The 20,215-nt window shown below is 36.4% G+C and overlaps 2 protein-coding genes across 2 annotated transcripts in view; both read left to right on the top strand.

The window, feature by feature from the left end:
• Positions 1-20,215, top strand: part of tmem8b (transmembrane protein 8B) — a 1,109,927-nt gene that overhangs the window by 303,107 nt on the left and 786,605 nt on the right. The gene's annotated exons all lie outside the window — the stretch shown is intronic.
• itga2.2 (integrin, alpha 2 (CD49B, alpha 2 subunit of VLA-2 receptor), tandem duplicate 2) overlaps positions 1,157-20,215 on the top strand; it is a 26,442-nt gene continuing 7,383 nt past the window's right edge. The window contains exons 1-19 of the mRNA XM_037680947.1: positions 1,157-1,228; positions 4,114-4,237; positions 6,188-6,297; positions 6,576-6,667; positions 7,190-7,304; positions 8,712-8,839; positions 8,936-9,084; positions 9,230-9,380; positions 9,578-9,743; positions 9,913-9,989; positions 10,164-10,302; positions 13,814-13,959; positions 14,068-14,211; positions 14,363-14,566; positions 14,698-14,828; positions 14,998-15,161; positions 17,648-17,799; positions 17,886-17,996; positions 18,669-18,754. Of these exons, the coding sequence (XP_037536875.1) occupies positions 1,183-1,228; positions 4,114-4,237; positions 6,188-6,297; positions 6,576-6,667; positions 7,190-7,304; positions 8,712-8,839; positions 8,936-9,084; positions 9,230-9,380; positions 9,578-9,743; positions 9,913-9,989; positions 10,164-10,302; positions 13,814-13,959; positions 14,068-14,211; positions 14,363-14,566; positions 14,698-14,828; positions 14,998-15,161; positions 17,648-17,799; positions 17,886-17,996; positions 18,669-18,754 (2,435 nt within the window). The 5' untranslated portion in view covers positions 1,157-1,182. The remainder of the gene's footprint in view (positions 1,229-4,113; positions 4,238-6,187; positions 6,298-6,575; positions 6,668-7,189; positions 7,305-8,711; positions 8,840-8,935; positions 9,085-9,229; positions 9,381-9,577; positions 9,744-9,912; positions 9,990-10,163; positions 10,303-13,813; positions 13,960-14,067; positions 14,212-14,362; positions 14,567-14,697; positions 14,829-14,997; positions 15,162-17,647; positions 17,800-17,885; positions 17,997-18,668; positions 18,755-20,215) is intronic.

Here is a 20,215-nt window from a genome sequence, read left to right as displayed (position 1 = left end):
CACAACTAATTGAAAGTTAAACTTCTTTCAGCTTTTTGACTGCCCCGACTTTCTTTAATTTAAAGATCTTGCATCATTTCCACTAAAGGAAAATTATTTGTGGGAATTTTTTTTTCTTACATCACATCAAATAACTGGGATTCTATTCTTTGAGCTATTGTTGTTTTATATGTTCTTAGACCAAACTAATACTCTAATAGAGCTGTTGCCACAAAACCCCCAGACTACTTTATTTTTTCACCCCTGTCATTTTATTTGTCCACTCATGTAAAATATGGATTAAATTAAAAGGCGTAGCATTCATTAAAGGAATGTGTATTGCCTGCCACCCCTCATACCAAGTTTTAAACTTTAATGTCTTTTTTTTCCAAGCTTGAAACTAACATACAATATCACAAGATGTCATAGTCAGAGTATGTATTGTGAATGACACTTACCTAAAACTTCAAATTTTAGCTCAATATCTGTAAAACTGAGTTATTGCCATTTTTGAGTTGATTAATATTGATTAGCTGTGGTGGCATGTTCAACTGGATTGACTCCAAACATCAATCAGTAGTAGATGTACACCCAAGGGTTACTCTCTGAAAGTTTCATTAAAATCTGTTCAGTGGTGGATTAGATATTTTGCTAAAAGCCAAAGTTGACTTCAAACACATAGTGGCATAATTTTAAACAAAGATTTAGCACAATTTATTTGTGCTCATATGTGTTGGGGATTAGCCTCAGCGACTACCACACATTTTAGGTTAATATCTGTACATTTAACTGAGCTGTTGCTTTCTATTTTGTTGTTTTTAAAGGCCAGTTGGCTGTGGCAGCCATCTTGAAACATGATGACTCCAGAAGGTTGCCAGTTCTAGATCTACATTCAATAATTGCTTCCTGCAAGTTGCATTTAATATTTTCCTAACATAACCACAGAATTGCCACTGGCAAAAACATTATCGTCCGCCGTATTTTTATGTGGGCGGGCAATAAAGAAGTTTACAACAAAGTCTGAGTTGTTTTGAAATCTTACATTTTTTTTCGGACTTCACCCTGGGATGGTACAAATTCGTATCCTCAGGTAAGAAGGAGGAGAAAAACTCCTTATAAGGGCATCGCATCCGGTTCGAGGCAGACTGACAAGCGCGAGGAGGCTTCTGTCGGTCACTACAAACGCGTGAACTGAGGACGAAGATGGAGCGCGTTTGGGGGCAAGTTTTCTTGACTTTAATAGTCTTTTGTAAGTAGAAACTCATTTACACAGATGTTTCTTTTCCGCTAAACGTTATCCGAACACAGAAACGTTGTTTTCTTTAGTGTTGGTTGTTTCGTGGATAGTTTTCTTGCGGTTTGCGTACTCAAATGGACAGCGACCACATTCGAGGAGGGTTTCTTTTTGCTTTATTTTATTCATCTTAATTATTCCTCCGTGACTGCAGTGAAACGGTTTAACACTCAGCTTGCTGGATTATTATGAACTTGACTTTAACATATGGAAAGAGGCGCCTGCTTGGCGCTGCAGGTAAACAGGCGTGGCACGAGACTGCAGAGGACTCCTGGGTCCAACATTCATCCACATTCCTCCTGCTGCAGGTTGATAGCTGAGCCCTCCTGCCTGTGTGGACTTGTGGCTCTGACACCAAGACAAGGCTCGAACAGTTTCAACCTGAGGGAGTTCAGGTCGTCTGAAGGTGGATCTGTTGAGAAACAACCTTCTTGTTATAAAGCAACAAGCAGAACCTCGGTGCTGGGAAGGTCTGCTCTGCTCATGGATATTTTTGTGTTGAAGATGAGTTCATCCACACCTGACTCTAGAGGAAGTGCTGGAACAAAAAAAGCTCTTCAGACAGTTTTTGCTGCAAGTCTGAGCGTACAAATAGCCTACACCTAGAACATTTGGCTGTTTTTGTGAAAATGCAGTGAGCGCCAAGTGCTGAATGACAGCTCAAATGTATCACAGAAGCTGAAACTCAACTGCAGAAGCTAAAATAATCAGAAGGAAAAAAAAGGAGCCAAAACCTCAAACCAACAAAACAGTAAAATCAGTAGCATAGAAACTAAAAGCTAAAACAAAGAAAACAATAGCTGAAAGCTATAATTTTCGGTTTGATAGCTTAAAGCTAAAACCAGCAGACATGTTACTACAAGCTCAAATGAGCAAAAAAAGTAGCTTAAAGCTATAACTAGCAAAGCTGTAAATAAAAGCTAAAACCAGCAAAACAGTTGCTAAAATCCAAAACTAGCTAAATAAAGAAATTCAAGTACACAAACGCTCAAACCAGCAGAACAGTAACTAAAAGCTAAAACAGTCAAAACAATAACTGAAAACTAAGAATGGCATAACTAGCTAAAAGCTAAAACAATAGAGCTGAAACTATAATTTTCAGTTTGGTAACTAAAAGCTAAAACTAGCAGATAAGTTAAAACAAGCTAAAAATGAACAAAAAAGTTGCTAAATTCCAAAAGTATTTAAAAAAAAGCCAAAAGCTAAAACTGTCAAAAACAATAGATGAAAGCTAAAATCAGCTAAACTAGCTAAAAGCTTAAACTATCAAAACAGTAGGAAGCTAAGGTGCTAGTTAAAAGCAAAAAAACAGCAAAAGGGTAACTACAAGCTAAAACTATCAAAATGAACTAAAAACAGCTAAAAGCTAAACCTATCAAAACAGTAGCTAGTAGCTAAAGCAATCAAACAATGGTTAGTTAATAACTTAATGAAACGAAACAAAGGCTAAAAGCTAAAACTAGCAAAACATTAGCTGGTAGCAAAAGTTATCAGTGTGTTAGTTAAAAGCTAAAACCATTAGAAAAGTAACTACAAGCAAAAATAAGCAAAATAGTAGCTGATAGCTAAAACAAGCAAAACAGTTAATAGCTTAAATAAGCAAAACAAAGGCTAAAAGCTAAAACTCAAAACAATAGCTGGAAGAAAGGATTTGAAGAGATTTTATTGCATTTCTTAGAATTTTATTTCATTATAAAATAGGCCTATTAAAACAGTCTAGAAGTTACAAATACCAAAAGTCAAAGACGTAATGTCTTGAAAAGCTAAATGTTTTGACACCTGAATAGCTGAAAGAACTAAAAGCATGCTGAAACAGTCTAAAATTGTAGGAAACTTTAAACAAGAAAGAATTGTGTGAATGCTGACTCTGTGTTTAACTCATCATAAAATAAGGTCCTAGCATTTTTTTAAGAAATGTATATCGCCCGCCGCCTTTCATGCAGAGTTTTTGACTAAAACCATCTTAAATTGAGAAATGCCAAAATCGTGGCTGTTTTAGTCAAACTTTGAAACTAAAATTCAGAGTATATTTTGTGAAGGACTTTCAACTAATATTTTAGCTCAGTATCTGTAAAATGTACTGTTATAGCCATTTTAATGTTGGATAGTGTTGATTAGCTGGGGCAGCCATCTTGAATCAGATTGACTCCAAAGGTTACTCAGCTATAGTACCTACAATGATGACCTTCTGAAAGTTTCATTACAATTTGTTCAGTCTGTCAGGAAATATTTTGGCAGCTGAGAGACACACGCAGACAAACTCATAAATAAGCACCTTCGCCTCTCAACTGTGGAAATGACAATAATTCACTTTTTGTATTCTAATACTGTTCTGACACACAGTAGCCTACAACTCATGTCCTTTTCCTGCTTGCTCTCGACGAAGGCGGACACTTCCGCTCCTGCTTCTGCTCTTTGTCCTGTGATCCTTATCGGAGCCTCTCTTTACACATCTTCTGAATTATATGTATAACGTCATCAATATGTATAATAATAATAATGTGTAATATATGTTTCTGTGCTGAGGCTTTTGTTTGCAACTTTCACACTGTGTCCCATCTAGGACACGGTGTGAGATAGGATTTTTTTACACCTCCACTTCCCTCATGTTTCTCTTTTCTTATCTAAATGAAAAGGGCAACGCCTCCCACGAGGCCGCGGCCTCAGACACCTCCGTCTCCCCATGTCTGTTTGTTTATGTTTTACTTGGATGGGCTGTACTGAAATGTAATTTTGTTATGCTTCGGTGCAATGACGATAAAGCTGATTTTGATTCTGATGTTCACTCTCAAACTATTTGTTTCACAGATTTCACATAATGTCTTTTTCTCCTCCACTAGCTGACACAATCTGCCCATCTTTGTCCTTCAATGTCGGCACTGCAGGAGCAAAGATTTTCAGCGGTCCGGCAGCAGAGGAGTTTGGCTACACGGTGCAACAAGCGGCAAACGGTCCGGACAAATGGTAGGAATGTCAGCCCAAGATATTTATTATGGATCTATAGCTAAGGTTAGCTCATTCAGACCACTTTGTGTTCTTAAAAACTACAATGAACGTGTAAACAAATTTTTAAAAAGAGTTTAAAATATGCATAGATCAGCCTGTGCAGGGGTCAGGCTCGTCACAGAAATCAGTCCTGGTTCACGCGGGGTTTTGACTTTTAAACGTTTGTGCTCTTTAGGAAACATCAGTTTGGCGATTTTCAAAAAGGTCGAACTAAGCGAACAACTCAAGACAGTACAAGTTAATGCTGGAATAAGTTTTCTTTGATAAGTGCGGCTGAAAGACAGAAAAAAAATGTTTTCGTTCTGCATAGCTTTAATGAAATCTTGTTGCTGCCTGCACAGAGATGCCTTTAGTTATCTATAAAACATTCAGCAGCCTCTTAACAAGTCTCCGCAACCCTGTTCCAGCAAAGGAAGTGTCATCTTGGCCGGCAGGCATGTCTTTTACTCTGTTATAATAATATGTCATAGTAATATGACTCCAACATTAGTTTGTCTGTGAGAAGAGCACTAAATATCACTCTGCTCAACACCTTTTGTTTATGAGCTGAGGCAAAGTGGGTGGTAGTTTTAATTTGAATTATAATCAGTCTTATTCAATTTTTTAAAATTATATCTTGGACTGCCTTTGCCAGTACATGTAAAGTGTGACCACACTGGTGGTTTTTGAGCAAGTGTGTAAACCTTTGGCATTAGCAGGAGCTTATCAGTGTAAATGTCTGTGTAAACACAACACTGTCTGAACTCTTCCTTCACCACCCGCTGTCGCTTTCTGTGTTGGTACAGTCCGCCAAACATCCAATAATGCTCAGTCGGGTCATCTGGACAGTTTCTCCAATTTATTGGTAGAGGATAAAAATATTCAGGTCTAGAATAACTTTGAAGTTTCAGTTTATTCCTATAATAATCTGCCTGAAAATTTTCTCCTTTCCTTTTCTTGTTTTAACACAATTACATGCTGGTGTGATGCTTATACTGTAACGCTGCATTTTCAGGGACAAAACATTATAATGCAACCGGCTAGATTTGACAAGTGCCCATCCTTCAAGACACATGGACACAGACAGAGTACAAAGTACACCACTGTAAATAGTGCAATAAAAGACAATGAAAGTAATATCAAAATAAACGGCTAATTATACTGCAAATGGGTAAAATTTATTATTTCTCTCATATGGTCGCATTTGACAAAAATGAAACTATCTTACAACTTATTAATGAAACTTACTTCATTTTATAACACTATTCTGGGCAATTTTCTGCCAAACACTAGTAACTCTCAACAAAATAATTATATTGATGATAAAAATATCCATATTCTTTTTCTGCAGCAGCTACACAAACATTCCTGCCGAAAGCTTCGTGCAGTTAGTTCCCCTCATTTGTAACTCTAAGTTAAGCAGTAACAAACCTTCGCAGCCACGTCTGGATTGTGTACGCTCACGCTACAGTCAGTGTCGGAGTAATTCACTGTCTGCAGGAGTGTCCTGATTGCACAACCGAGGAAAAAGCAGAGTCTGATAGTCGTCTCTGACTGAATATTTCCAAGAGAAGCAGCGCAGTATGTCCTGTCCTCAAACTAACAGAGAAAAACCATTACAGTAGTTTTGTTTCTGTGCTTTATTTACTTTATGTGAACTGCTTGAATAGAAACACGTTTAATGTACAGGATGTGATTCATAAAGTGATGTGGTGGTAAAGTATCGCTTGGGATTTTTCTCTATGAACATTAAAAGAACGGATATGAGTGATTTGTTGGCACATGCTCATGATGCTTTTAAAGGCACAAATGGAATTTCATATATTGCTTGCGTCATATTTTATTTATGAAATATTTTTTGCTTTATGTCTAAAGGTATATGTTTTTATCAGAGCGTTTTCACAGGTGAAGGTTTGTGGTTCTCTGCAGGCTCCTGGTTGGTGCTCCATGGAGCGGTTTCACTGCAAACAGGAAGGGGGATGTTTACAAGTGTCCAGTCTCAGGATCTAGAAACAGCTGTGACAAGCTCAACCTTCAAAGTAAAACTTCCTGTTTTATTGTTTAACCCTTGACCTCCCAACCAAACACCAGCCTTGTCCTTAAAATGACTAATTACAGTAAAACTGTTTGTTAAACCTCCAGAAAGGTCTCATCAGCTGTTCTTTTAAAAAGATATGTATCGCAAGAAATCACTCTTTTTTTTTTTTTTCTATAAGTGCATGTAATTTACTCAATCATTAAACTCGTGGTAGTATTTTAAGTGTTCAAATAACACATTTTAACAACTATAATCTAAACTGCATGATTTTATTTACAGATTCCGTTAGTATTCCAGATGTTAAAAACGTCAACATTAACATGTCCCTGGGTTTGACTCTTACCTGGATGCCAGCTGTCGGTGACTTTATGGTATGTTATTCATTTAACCTTTTTTAATACAGGTTATTCTCATTGAGTTATGTGTGTGTGTGTTTATGAAATCAAACTATTTTAAAGACTAGCTTCTTCTCACCGGTGTATTTTAGTAATTATTTTAAGGAGCATCCATTATTCTGTAGTTTAATATCTATATCCTCCAGCTGCTGACAGGATAATCGCATCATAAGATGAACACATCCTGTTTCGTCATCAAACACAAAATGACTCACAATTCCCTTTAAAATTTACATAAATATGACAATTTTGGGAGGAAGGAAGTGTGTTTGTGGTTTATTTAAACGTAATGGCACAGCAGGGAGGAAAGTAATGTTTAACCTTTGATTTTAAGTACTAAATAAACACCTATATTTCTACATAGATCAGATGATGTGGTTCTTTTCCTTTAGGAATAAAAACACTTCAATATGAATTATTTTAGATTTAAAACTATTAATCCCAGACAAACAAATTAATTCTCGTATCTCTTTCTCATTTTTTTTTGTTCTGATCCAGATGTGCGGTCCACTTTGGGGGCAGCAGTGTGGAGATCAAAACTTTTACCCAGGATTATGTGCAAAACTGAACCCCCTTTTTCAACTTCAGCCTGCCTTTTCTCCTGCTGTTCAGAGTGAGCAACATTATTCAGATTATTGATCGCTTTAAGTTGTGTTTTATCATTTTTGACTAATTTAAGGCAGGTTTTAGTTGTAGTACGAATCCACACCTTAGTTGTTTTAGTTTATTTAGTTTATAAAGGTAACTTTATCATCAATTCCAGTAAAAACAACAACAACAACAATAAAAACAACCAGCGTGACAGTGTTTGTGTTACCTGTAATGTTTAGGATTATTATGAATAAATAGTCACAACTTTCAGCTCCTGTTTACCAGCAAGCCAACCTGATGCATTAAAATGATTTTTGTGCAAAGGGCAGATACTTCAAAATTATTTAGCATTATATTGACAAAATTAAGAGCTCAGTTGAACTAGCTATGAACTAAGTGAAGTTAACAAAGAGCTACTTACAGATTTGTGAATTATTTAGGCATAAAAGACTCCTAAACTCAGGAAGAAGAAACAGTTAAGCAAAGTTTGTCTTTTAAATTGGCTCTTTAAGCACTTTGTTTCCAGCAGTCTGTCGCAAATGCATTTTGTTCTAATCTTTTAGTTGAATCTATAAAAAATACAAAAAACACTGCAGTTTAACAGACAGGAAATAAAATGTTAGTAACAAAAAATGCAATTCTCAAAGATTTGTTAGCTGACAACTTTGCATAAATGAAATGATCATATAATATATAATAATAATATAAATACCTTGGGGTTCACCTGAACAACAGACTGGGCTGGAGATGCAACAGTGAAGCATCTACAAGAAGGGACAGAGCAGACTGTACTTCTTCAGGAAGCTGAAGTCCTTCAATGTTTGCAGCAAGATCAAGGTCACTTTATTACAAGAAAGTTTGGCTTCTTGAAAGCAAAGTATAAAAATTACCAGTGGATTAAAACTTTTGCACAGTAACTTGAAGTGAATATAGAGTTCTCAGAAAATAAACCTGCTTTGACCAGACTCATGTTGATAAATGTGTCTGACTGTTCCACAATTTTATTTGTTTGTCACAGGAAGTTTGTGGTGGCCATTTAAATTCAATTAATTTTATTCATATAGCTCCAAGTCACAACAGAAGTAGTCTCGGGGCACTGTAAAAAAACATTCACATACATAAAAAAATCAATTAGTAATGTTATTTATCTAAGGAAGGAAGGAAGGACTATGAAAAGAGTTGCACTTCAAAATAAACAGCACAGCTAATATCACATTTTACAGATAAAGTTAAAGCGCCATAAAGTTTGTTTTTGTGTGTCCTACAAGCAGCAGATGGTTAAATGTGAAATAGAATATTTTCTGTGGTAAGTTCAATAAACAATAAACAAACATGTTGCTCAAATATGGAGAATAGATTCATTGATCAATGATTTGACCAGTTTTATTATTTGTGCATGAATTTTTGTTTCTTCTGGGGTTTTTTTTAGCATGCGGAGGGCCGATGGACATTGTGATTGTGTTGGATGGCTCAAACAGCATTTATCCCTGGAAACCAATGACGGACTTTCTACTGAAGTTAATACCCTCCTTAGACATCGGGCCCCAAAATACCCAGGTGATCCCGTCACAGCCAAACAGCTTTGGTCTAGCTTTGCTTTGTGGTTTATTGTTACAACTTTGCCTCATCTTATATTTTTAATGATTATTCCAGATGAGTGTCATTCAGTATGGTGTTTCTCCCAAAGTTGAATTCAAACTGAATCAATTTACAACCAAAGAAGCGATGATTGCTGCAGCGTCCAGAATCAATCAGATGTATGGCTCTTTAACAAATACGTTTCATGCAATTGAATATGCCAGGTTGGTGTTTTTATTTTTTTTACATTTTATTAACATGTACGTGTTTTACGTATTTATTTTGTATTAATATCTGCAATTCATAGTTTGACTGTGTTGAGACCTCAGCTTTATAAAAAACGGCTTCTTCTGTGTCTGCTCTCTTCAGTCAAACTGGCTTCCAAGCGATCAATGGTGGTCGACCTGGTGCCGCCAAAGTAATGGTGGTTGTCACTGATGGCGAGTCCCACGATCAGGATTTTAGAGACACGGTGATCTCCCAGTGTGAGAAACAAGGCATCACCCGATTTGGCATTGCGGTACATCCTTTACCATTTACTAACCCTTATTTGTGCCTTTAATGTTAGAGAATTAGACGATTTCTGTATTTTTATTTATTTGTTGTTCATAATCTGAGACTAAAAAGTTGATAGAGAAACCAAGAAGTAAACGTTTTTTAAATATTGTTTCAAACTATGAAAAGTTTTGATGCTTGGAAATGTATGCTGTATTGCAGGTCTTGGGCTATTATATCAGAAACAACATAGACACAGACAACCTTATAGCAGAAATCAAATCCATTGCTAGTTTTCCAACGGAGAAGTTCTTCTTCAATGTGTCGGAGGAGGCAGCTCTTTCAACTATAGCAGGAACTTTGGGGAACCGCATCTTCAACATAGAAGGTGAATATTATTTTTGATTTCTGCCTGGTTGTACCTGCTCTGAGAGGTTCTTTAACAGACTCTGGACATGTTCGTGGCACTCATGCAGTTTCAGAAAAAAATTATACCAAATTTGATTCTGATTCTTCAATTCCATTTTTTCCGAAGTTCAATGCTTTCTTTTCTCTAGGTACTGGGAAAGAAGGAGAAAGCTTCCAGATGGAGATGTCTCAGGTTGGATTCAGCGCTCATTATTCCAAACAGCAGGTACTGCAGCAGCAACACAAAAACCTGATGCAATCACTTATATCTGTGTGCTTTTTATATTAGTGAATAAAGGACATGACATTTTTTAACTAGAATAAAACTAGTCACAAAACCTTATTGTGCTTGTGTCAGAACTGCCTTTTGCTGACTCAGCTTGTCTGTGCATCGTTCAAGGACGTGTTAATGCTCGGAGCAGTGGGAGCGTACGCCTGGAGCGGGACCGTCGTCCACCAGACGGGTTCTAAAGTGACCATTTTCCCATTCACTGCCTTTGAGGAATCCCTGCAAGACAGAAATCACAGCTCATTACTGGGTATGCTTTTACAGTTTTCCTCTGCATTCGTTTCACCAGCTGCGTTATGCGATTGTATTACTTGAAATCTTTGCAGTAACAGTGTGGGGTTGGGTGTCTGCTGAAGATAAGATGAATGATTTGACTCTACCGGTAATGTAGCTGTAATTGACACTGCAGCAGCAGCTGGGTTTAAAGGCCATATAACAGAACTGGGCTGGTTTTGGAGAACTGAGACCAAGTAAAGCAGTTTCATCATAATAATTAATGTTATTAAAATATTTGTGGGTGGTCCTGAGTGGGAACTAGCTCCATCGTTTAGATTGTTTGGTTAGTTTGTTTGCAGGGTTATTGAACAGATCCAAAAATATGACTTGTATTGTGGTGTTGTGGGGATTGAGGTTAGGAAGAAACGGCTCAGAACCAGTGCAGAACCTAAAACTCCCCAGAGGTGCAATGTAGGCCACTTAAAACCTAAATCATATATTAAATTTCAAGTGTTGTGCATGAAATGTGCAATATGTTCTGTGTAACTTCACTTGCCATATCCTCTATTCCTACTTCTTCCATCCTCAGACACATAGAGAAAGTTAAAAGACAAAAAATAAATCCACACTGTCTGAACATTGATAAACACTAAAATATAAAAATGCTCTGCCCTCCTGGATATGACAACTCTAACAGACTGATTCAAAGGTTTCAGAGAATTCAAAGCTGAAGGGTGTAGAGAAAAGGATTAAAACTGCATCATTTTATGAGTTGTTGAACTCACATGCACATTAAATAATAATCAAACCCTAATGAGAGGGGTAACAGTAGTGAAACCTCCAATTTTGACGTCTTTAGTAATTTATCGTTTTATAGTCAATCAAAAACTTCCCCTGTAACCAAACCATTTCTCTATTATGAGGAATGCAAAACATACTGCAAGTTTCTTCTAAGCTACATTCACATCACTTCACAGGGCTGAAACTAAAATGTTCCTTAATTTCATAAAACAAAAACATTTAAGTGGTAAAAACTTGTGGGTATCAGTACAATAAATAGAGCAGCTCCAGCCGTTGAAACCACTTGAAACTTGACAGAGAGCCCAAAGCAGCAAGGAGACCAATGAGCTCTTTAACCACAGCCGCTGAAGAAACATATCTGATGCAAAAAGTGTTTGCGGTATGTCTGTTTAGTCAAGACAAATCTTCACATGATGACAAATACGCACATTATCCGTCCAGCATGACGAGGTTCAGTTTTAATGCTTGTTTAGAAATAGATGTCAACTCATTTGTCCTTTTATCGTGAGAAACTTTGCTAAAAGACAAACCAAGTTTACTCCAGAAGTTAATAACTTTTCAAACACAACTTTTGTGTGATCTTTTAGCACTCAGAGTGTAAGTTGCAAATTACTTTCATCCACTACCACACAACATTTTAGCTCAGGACCTGTGCATTTGACTGAGTTGTAGCTTTGCTGTATGGGGCCTTCTTGAATCAGGGTAATTGTGTGTGTTTATGAAACATTCACACTATTCTGATCCATTTTTCTTCCGTACGTTTTTCGGCATCTTTCTCATTCCACAATTTTTGTGCTATTTTAACCAGATAGCAAACTGTTCAGCTCTTTCTGGAGAAGGGTGTGACTTTTGGTATTGGTGCAACTTTAGCTTTTTGAAATATTTGGCCTTTTCTGCCACTTTTTTTCTTTTAGAAAATTAATTGAACTCATTTTACATCCTTCAAATCTTTAGATGTGTTTACAATATTTTACAGCTCCTTTCACATTTTGTTCTGCTTCAGCTTCTTTCAGCTTCCTTGTGCAATTTTAAATTATTTTCTGCTACTTTCAGCTGTGTTCAGTTGTTTTTTCAGCTGTTTTGTGCTCCTTTCAAATTTTTTTTTCTAACTAAAACATTTTTGTGCCTCTTCTAACTCAGGCACGGGCAAACCCCGGCCCGCTGGGCTTTTTAGTTGGCCCGCCGAAATTGTCCAAAATTTGGACAAAATTATTTTTTTTTTTAGTACTTTATTTTTCAGGGGTGCTTAAGCACCCCCCAAAAAGAGGTTAAAATCGCCACTGGTTCAAATTATATTTAAAAAACTGAATTTAATAGAAAAAAAAAAAAACTGGTGTTGTTTTACCTGCAGTTCCAGAATTTCCCCAGTAGAGGTGCACTACAGACACTGGCGTGTATAGGCAAGTGTAGAAGAAGTTATTTCTTCTTCTACGCTTTTATTCTTACTTTGCTCTACGAACTCGTCTGTAAAAATGTGTTTATCAAAGAAAAGAAAAGTGTACAGTGAGTGCCGAGTGTTTAAAATGGGGTGGACAACAACATATTGTTTCACTGAGGTCCAACCAAAGGCAGTTTTTATGCCAAGAAAAACTTTTGCTTCTAATTTCAATTTGTTATGCTCCTTTCAGCTTATTCTTGCAATTTTCAGCCTTTTCTGCTATTCCAGACACGGTTTAGCTGTTTTTATACTAATTTTAGTTGTTTTTTGGGGTAATTCCAAATTTTTCATACTCATTTAAACATTTTTCACACATCAGTAAAAATGTGTTCTCTCCACTTCTGGTAATTTAAGCTTCTTTCTGCCTTTTTAGCTACATTTTAGCTGTTTTTGCTAATTTCAGTTTTTTTCAGATAATTTCCACTTTTTTTGTGCTCGTTTATGTTTCTTTCAGCAAACGTGTTCTTTCTTCTTTCTTCTGCTAATTTACGCTTGTTCTACCTTTTCAGCTATCTTTTTTTTTAGCATTATCAAGCTAATTTCAGCTGTTTTCAGATAAATTCAAGTTTTTTTCTGGTCATGTCTGCTACTTTCAACCTAATTAGCTTATTTCTGCTAATTTCTGTTTGTCATACTCCTTTCAGCTTTTTTCTGCTAGTTTCAGCTTTTTCTGCTATTTCAGCTACTATTTAGCTGTTTTGTGCTAAATTTAGCTTTTCCAGCTAAATCCACTATTTTTTTTTAGCTCATTTTAGCTCCTTCCACTTTCTTCTGATAGCTTAAGCTTCTTTCAGCCTTTTCAGCTAAATTTCAACAATTTTTGCTAAATTCAGCTTTTCTTAGCTAATTTCCTAATTTTTGTGCTCATTTCTTCTTATTCAAACCAAATTCAGCAAATATGTGTTCTTTCTTTCTTTCTTTCTTCTGCTAACTTAAGCTTGTTCTTCCATTTCAGTTACATTTTATAATGTTTCTTTGCTAATTTCAGCTGTTTTTCAGCAAGTTATTCAGCAATTAGCATTCACACTGCATTTTCGCAGGAAATGCAATTTCTCTAGTTCATGTTTACACTCAAATCAGCAAACAAATATTTTCATCTGTTGTGGGTTGCAACATGCAGAGTTTGGGAACCACTGGATGAGGCTCTTCTTTTCAAAACAAAGTGGACATGCACAAAATCATTTTAACATATCCTTTATTTGTTGTAAAATGACTTGGTTGCTGCATTACTCCACCTAACGTAAGGTTGACTAAAAGTTTACTTAGGCTAACAGTGTTTACCTGTTTTCCCTGTGTTTACCTGCAGGTTACTCTCTAACTACTCTGAGTGATGGGTCCACCGAGTACTTTGTGGCCGGTGCACCTCGTTCCAACCACTCTGGACAAGTTATTGTCTACACTGTCAAAGCTGGCAAACAAGCTGCTGTTATAGATTCGGAGAGAGGGAAACAGGTACAGACATTTTTGTTTCATTCACACTCAAAAGAGCAAACGTGTTGTTTCAAGTGTCATTTGGATTTCGAGAAACACCAGTAAACAGATGGAACTGGGCTGTTGCAGATTGGCTCGTACTTTGGGAGCGTTCTGTGCTCTCTGGACGTGGACATCGATGGGGTGTCAGACCTTCTTCTGGTTGGGGCGCCCATGTACATGAGTGACCTGAAGCGAGAAGAAGGCAGAGTCTATGTATTCTCTGTCACCAAGGTAACAATGAGCAAAATGCCATTTTTAGACTGGTCATGACACTGAAACATAAAAATAACTGCTCATTTATAGTTTTTTCCTACAACAAAAGGAACTCTAGAGGGTTGTTTTGGCTCCATCTCTGACAGACTTCATGTGTTTTTATCTGAAGGGTATACTGAACGAGCAGGGATTCCTCACCGGTCCAACCCCGGCTGAAAATGCTCGTTTTGGAATGGCCATCTCTGCCGTTCCTGACCTTGACCTCGACGGTTACAGCGACGTCGTGGTTGGAGCACCACTGGAGGAAAACAGAAAAGGTGTCATTTACATTTACAACGGGAACAAGAAGACAATAAACAAAGATTTCTCGCAGGTACAGCAGGAGTTTGTACGTCTTTAGAGTGGAAAGATATTAATCCATAATTAGCCGTGTTTCATCATCTACAAGTGTTAAAAAAATAAAATAATTTTTACAGTTATATGTTGATGTTTATTCTTGCACAGAGAATCCTCGGCTCCAAACTTGATCCTCAGCTTCAGTATTTTGGTAGATCTCTTGATAGCTTCAAAGATCTGAATGATGACACCATCCCTGACATCTCCATCGGCGCTTATGGCAAGGTGGTGCAGCTCTGGTGAGCTAAAGCTCTAAGCTCTACACAGAAACAAGTTTTTGGACTTACATGAAATTGTTAATTATTTAAAACTAGGTGAATTATACAAATCATTATGTACTATGATCAGTCTCAGTCTCTGAGTCTATTAGTGTACTGTATGTATGGTGAAGCTGAACTTTTATTTCAGGTCCAGAGGAGTGGCAGTCGTCACAGCTACAGCTTCCTTCAGCCCTGATAAAATCAACATCTTCAACAAACTCTGCGACGTTAACGGACGCAAACATTCGTGCTTCAACACCAACGTTTGTTTTACAGCTTCGTTCAGACCCAAGACACCCGTCGGGCCCGTCGGTAATTCTTATTATCAGTTTATAGAAATGCTTCTTATTTTTAGCTTTTACAAAACGATGTGAAAACACGATGATTTCCTTTTTATTGTGTGAATTCTTATTAAGCATTCACACTATTGTGATCCTGTTTATTTTTTATTTTTTGGCAGTTTCTATCACTGTTCTATACGTTTTTCAGCATCTTTCTCATTACACAATTTTTGTGCTTTTTCAGCAAATCATAAATCAAAACGTTCAGCTCTTTCAGGACAATTCTGCTAAAACTCTTGGTGCAACTTTAGCTTTTTCAAATATTTAGCCTTTTCTGCCATTTTTTTTCTCAAAGAAAATGAATTGAGCTCATTTTACGTCCTTCATATCTTTAGATCTTTAGAGTGTTTAAGATTTAGATTTTCATATCTTCATAGCTTTAGACCTTTTACTGCTCCTTTCACATTTTGTTCTGGTTCAGCTTCTTTCAGCTTCTTTGTGCAAATTTAAACTTTATTCAGCTACTTTCAGCTAATTTCAGCTGTTTTTTTCAGCTGGTGATCCTTTTAGATTATTTCTACTAACTACAACATTTTTGTGCTTCTAACGTCTTACTGCTAATTTCAGCTTGTTGTGTTCCTTTCAGCTTCTTTTTGCAAGTTTCAGCTATTTCTGCTATTTCAGCAACTATTTAGCTGTTTTATGCTAATTTTAGCTTTTTCAGCTAATTCCACATTTTTTGCACTCATTTAAAAAAAATTCTGCCTAATTCAGCAAAAATGTAGTCAATTTTAGCTTATTTCAGCTTTTTTAGCTTTTATTCAGCTCTTGTTGTTTTTTGTTTGTTTTTTTTTGCAAATTTCTGCTTTTTTCTGATAATTTCCACTTTTTGTGTTCATTTCTGCTTCTTTCAGCCTAACTGGGCACAAATGTGCTCTCTCCACTTCCTTCTGGTAATTTAAGCTTCTTTCTACCTTTTTTGCTACTATTCAGCTGTTTGATTTATTTATTTATGCTTTTTTCATATATCTTATACAACAAAGTCCATGCTCAATAATCCAGGTATACAATCCAGCATTTTTCAGTCATGTCATCTGGACAGTTTCTTTTTTTTGTGCTGAAACATTTCTCCTTCAATCCAGAAGGCTTCATCAGTCAAGGAAACACACAACAAAAATGATTCTTCCCCCAACAGCTTACTCCAAAGTGGAACAAACCAGTTTTGTTTGTGATAAGATGGGCTCTCTATATATATCATATCATATATCTTATATTTTTTTGTGCTCATTTCGCTTCTTTTAGCCCATTTGGGCACAGTTTTGCTCTCTCCACCTCCTTCGGATAATTTAAGCTTCATTCTGCAATTTTGGCAACTTTTTAGCTATTTTTTTGCTAATGTCAACATATTTTAGCTAATTTACTAATTTTTGTGCTCATTGCTGCTTATTTAAACCAAATTCAGCAAATATGTGTTCTTTCTACTTTTTTCTGCTAAGTTATGCTTGTTCTTCCATTTCAGCTGCATTTCAGCATGTTTTTAGCAAATTTCAGCTGTTTTTAGGCAAGTTCTTCAGCAATTCACACTGCATTTCACAGGAAATGCAATTTTTCTAGTTACTTTTATCATTTTTGTTTTTGTAAGAATGAATAGATCAGTTTATTGATTAGTTTTGAGTAATTTCAGATTTAGAACAATAAGGACAGGAGCTTTTTATGAAAACTGGTTGCCACTTTGGCTCAACTAATTAAGGTTTCAATAGCAAAAAGCTACGTCATGCACCGACTGGATCGAAATAAAACTTTTTATTGTAATAAAATTCAGAATAGGAATAAAGAGTACATAGCTTTAAAAATAGATACATACATTTGCAAAGGTATTGCTTTCACTGTTAATTAAAAGGGTTTGAAAATGTTTAGGACTTGCTGTCAACTTGTGTTGTCACCAGGAATGTTGGGGGAAATTAGGTCCAAAGTATTTGGTGATGGAACTGAATACTGACAAATTCTGAAACCTCACCAAATCATTTGAATAAAAAACAGAACCGTTTTAACCCAAAGTTGTTTCTACACACGTCAGATCCATATAGATCACCTCAGTTGATGTAAGCTGACCCTGACAATCCCCAACCTGGGATTTCAGAAATCTGTGAATTAATCAACAACAGATGCAAAATGGTTTCAGAAATTTACAGAAATAGACTTTTGCCAACAAACAATTTTATTTTTACATACTGGGATATTTGCAAACTTTTCTATTGAAATGTTTCATTTTGTTATGTTAAAAGCATAAACATGAAAAAAATTAAAAGTGTAAATTAGGAGACAGTTTTCTTTTACAGGCTTAAAATTTGACCAGATATGTTCAGTTTATTTATTTATTGTTGGTACAATAAATGTAATCAAACTTCTTCTTTTAAGAAAGCAAATTACGGTAGTTTAGTTTTTAAATGATCAAGCAGTATAAAAACTTTGAGCGCTGTCAGAGGGTTTATTTTTACCTTCATTTTTTTTTTTAAGATGCTTCCTACACGCTGACTCTTGACGCCGACCTGCAGGATTCACGAGTGACATCGAGAGGACTGTTCATAAAAAACAACGAGCGTTACCTGAAAGGGAAGGCAAAAATCTCTTCAGTGCCCCTGTGCTTTGAAAACCAGGTGTACGTTCAGGTCGGTGTACAAAATAATGTGTTGATTGTGTTCGTATCTTCTGGCTTGGGGATGTTAGCTCAAGTTCGTCTCCGTGTGTTCGACAGGAAACTCCGGACTTTGTGAATTCCCTCAGTCTGAAAGTGGACGTTGAGCAGGAGAGCGCAGATGTAAACCCAGTCCTCGACGCATTTTCTCCAAATGCCTATGAATTTTTTGTAAGTAATAAACACAATCTAAATGCAAAACACCTCTGAATATATATATATATATATTTAATTTTATTATTATTTTCTTATGATCAACAGGAAATAGATCCGACAACCCATTAAAAACAATTGCAATGTGTCTGCACAGTCATTTAAAATTACACGGTTTGCCCATGTGATAATAGCTGTCTTGTTTAGCTTAGTCACACAATTTCTGGTTTCAGCAACAAAACTGAAACCAATTCAAGTGGAAAGCATGTATTTTACTTATTTGTCAGAGTTGTTCAAAACTGGGTGCAGCACTTGAGCAACAGAAGTAGCATTGATTGAAGGAACGCATACCAGTACTCCCCGCTGCCTGGCATGCCAAAGTTTTGAACAAATATCTCATTTGGATCTGTTAGTGCTCAGAGTGCGTGTTAGGGATGGTTTTCAGCTACCATCACACCCAGTTCTAAATTAATATTTGTAAAATTGACAGTGACAGCCATATTTGTGTTGACTAAGTAAACGGGGTTGATGTCAGATGTTCATCCAATGATTACTTAATCTGTCTACTGGTTCATGAGGTATTATGGCAGCAGTACAGAGAAATAACACAAGCAATTACATTATCACCCATATCAAAACTAACCGTGTAACTGTATCAAAGTAAATTACCTGGGCTTTTAACTTTTTCAGATCCCCTTCACAAAAGACTGTGGCTCAGACGAGGTGTGCGTCAGTGATCTGGTTCTGAGTGTGAAGACGAACACAAAGGTGTCCAGGTAAGATGGACTGGGCTAACATAAACGTACAGAACGAACTGTAACAAGTTAAACTCTTTGTTTACTCCTTGTGTAACATTCAGTTTGAGGTTACCGTGAGCTGTTGTGTGATGGTATCATCAGTGTGTGGCAGGACAAGCTCGGGCAAAGCTGTGTTCTTCTACTCCTGTGACTCTTTTTTGGCATCTTCTGGCAAACTCTAAAGCAGGGGTGTCCAAAGTGTGGCCCGAGGGCCATTTGCGGCCCTTGAAGTGATTTTGTGTGGCCCACAACTGCAGTTTAAGAATGGTATCATTTTGGCCAGCATGCTTAAGAGGTTAAAGCAGACTTTCTACAAATTCTTGTTGTATTATGTTTAGGTTTAACAGCAAAACAGATTAATTTTTTTTTCTTAAAATGGGTAATATTAAGCAAAATACAAACCTTTAGCTATAGTGAATGTTTTCGTTTTCACTTCAATGTACAAAGCACCACAAACCTTTACAAACTTTTGGATAATTATTCATAAAACTTGACTGAATACAATAAATTGCAGTTGATATAATCAATAGAGGGAAATAGGACATTTTCACTTAACATAAAGTGGCATCATCTACATACCAGTTGATCAACTTTATCAAACCTTCAAAGAATCTGTTGTAGCGACTGACAGCTGGATGATTTTTCAGAACTTCAATCAGCCTTTTGGGTCGTCCGTGATCCAAAAGGCTGATCGACCCCCTTTTAAAAGGACACTTACTCAAATTACACTTGTGTTGCTGTGAACAGACTACAGCGAACTTTCCAAGCACAAGAAAACAACAAACATAGACACAAGAGATCAGATAAATTAAATCATTAAATAGAAGCTTAATGTTTATGAGGCTTTTCAAGTTTTGAATCTATAACAATTTAAAACTCTTTCTCCACCAAAATTAGTAAACTTTTAATCTTTCTCTAAAGTATTGTTCACTCTGTTGTTGAGAATTCAATTCACATTTTTGTGGTCCACGAGTCCTTTCATCGTGATAGTTTTGGCACAGATATGAAAAAATTTGGACACCCTTCTCTAAAGAAACAGTTTGGTTTAGAGATGCACGATATTGGATCTTTGGCCGATATCCGATATGCCGATATATTAAAACTTATTTGGTCGATAACCGATACCAATACCAATATTTTTTCCCTATACCTACTTAAAGAGACTACAGAGCTCTTTCTCTGCTGTGGAATTAAAATATTAAATTGTTCTGCATGGTCTTTGTCAGTTTGGTCTGCTACCAAATGCAGATACCAAAAAGGGGACTGAAAATGATGTAACGCTTCAACTTGGATTATGTTTAATGTCAAATTTATTCATGATATTTACCCTCTCTAACACACTGACAACACTTGAACAGTGCCAATATGTAAATTTTCACAACTCAACCTGTTCACAAGTGACAACGTAGCTGCGCCGCATTAGTATATTATATATATATA

The sequence above is a fragment of the Nematolebias whitei genome, chromosome 8 (genome assembly GCF_014905685.2).
Source record: "Nematolebias whitei isolate Nwh7 chromosome 8, NemWhi1, whole genome shotgun sequence".
Lineage (NCBI taxonomy): Eukaryota > Metazoa > Chordata > Actinopteri > Cyprinodontiformes > Rivulidae > Nematolebias > Nematolebias whitei.
The sequence above is the reverse complement of the archived record's forward strand: the minus strand, read 5'-3'. Positions and strand labels throughout refer to the sequence as shown.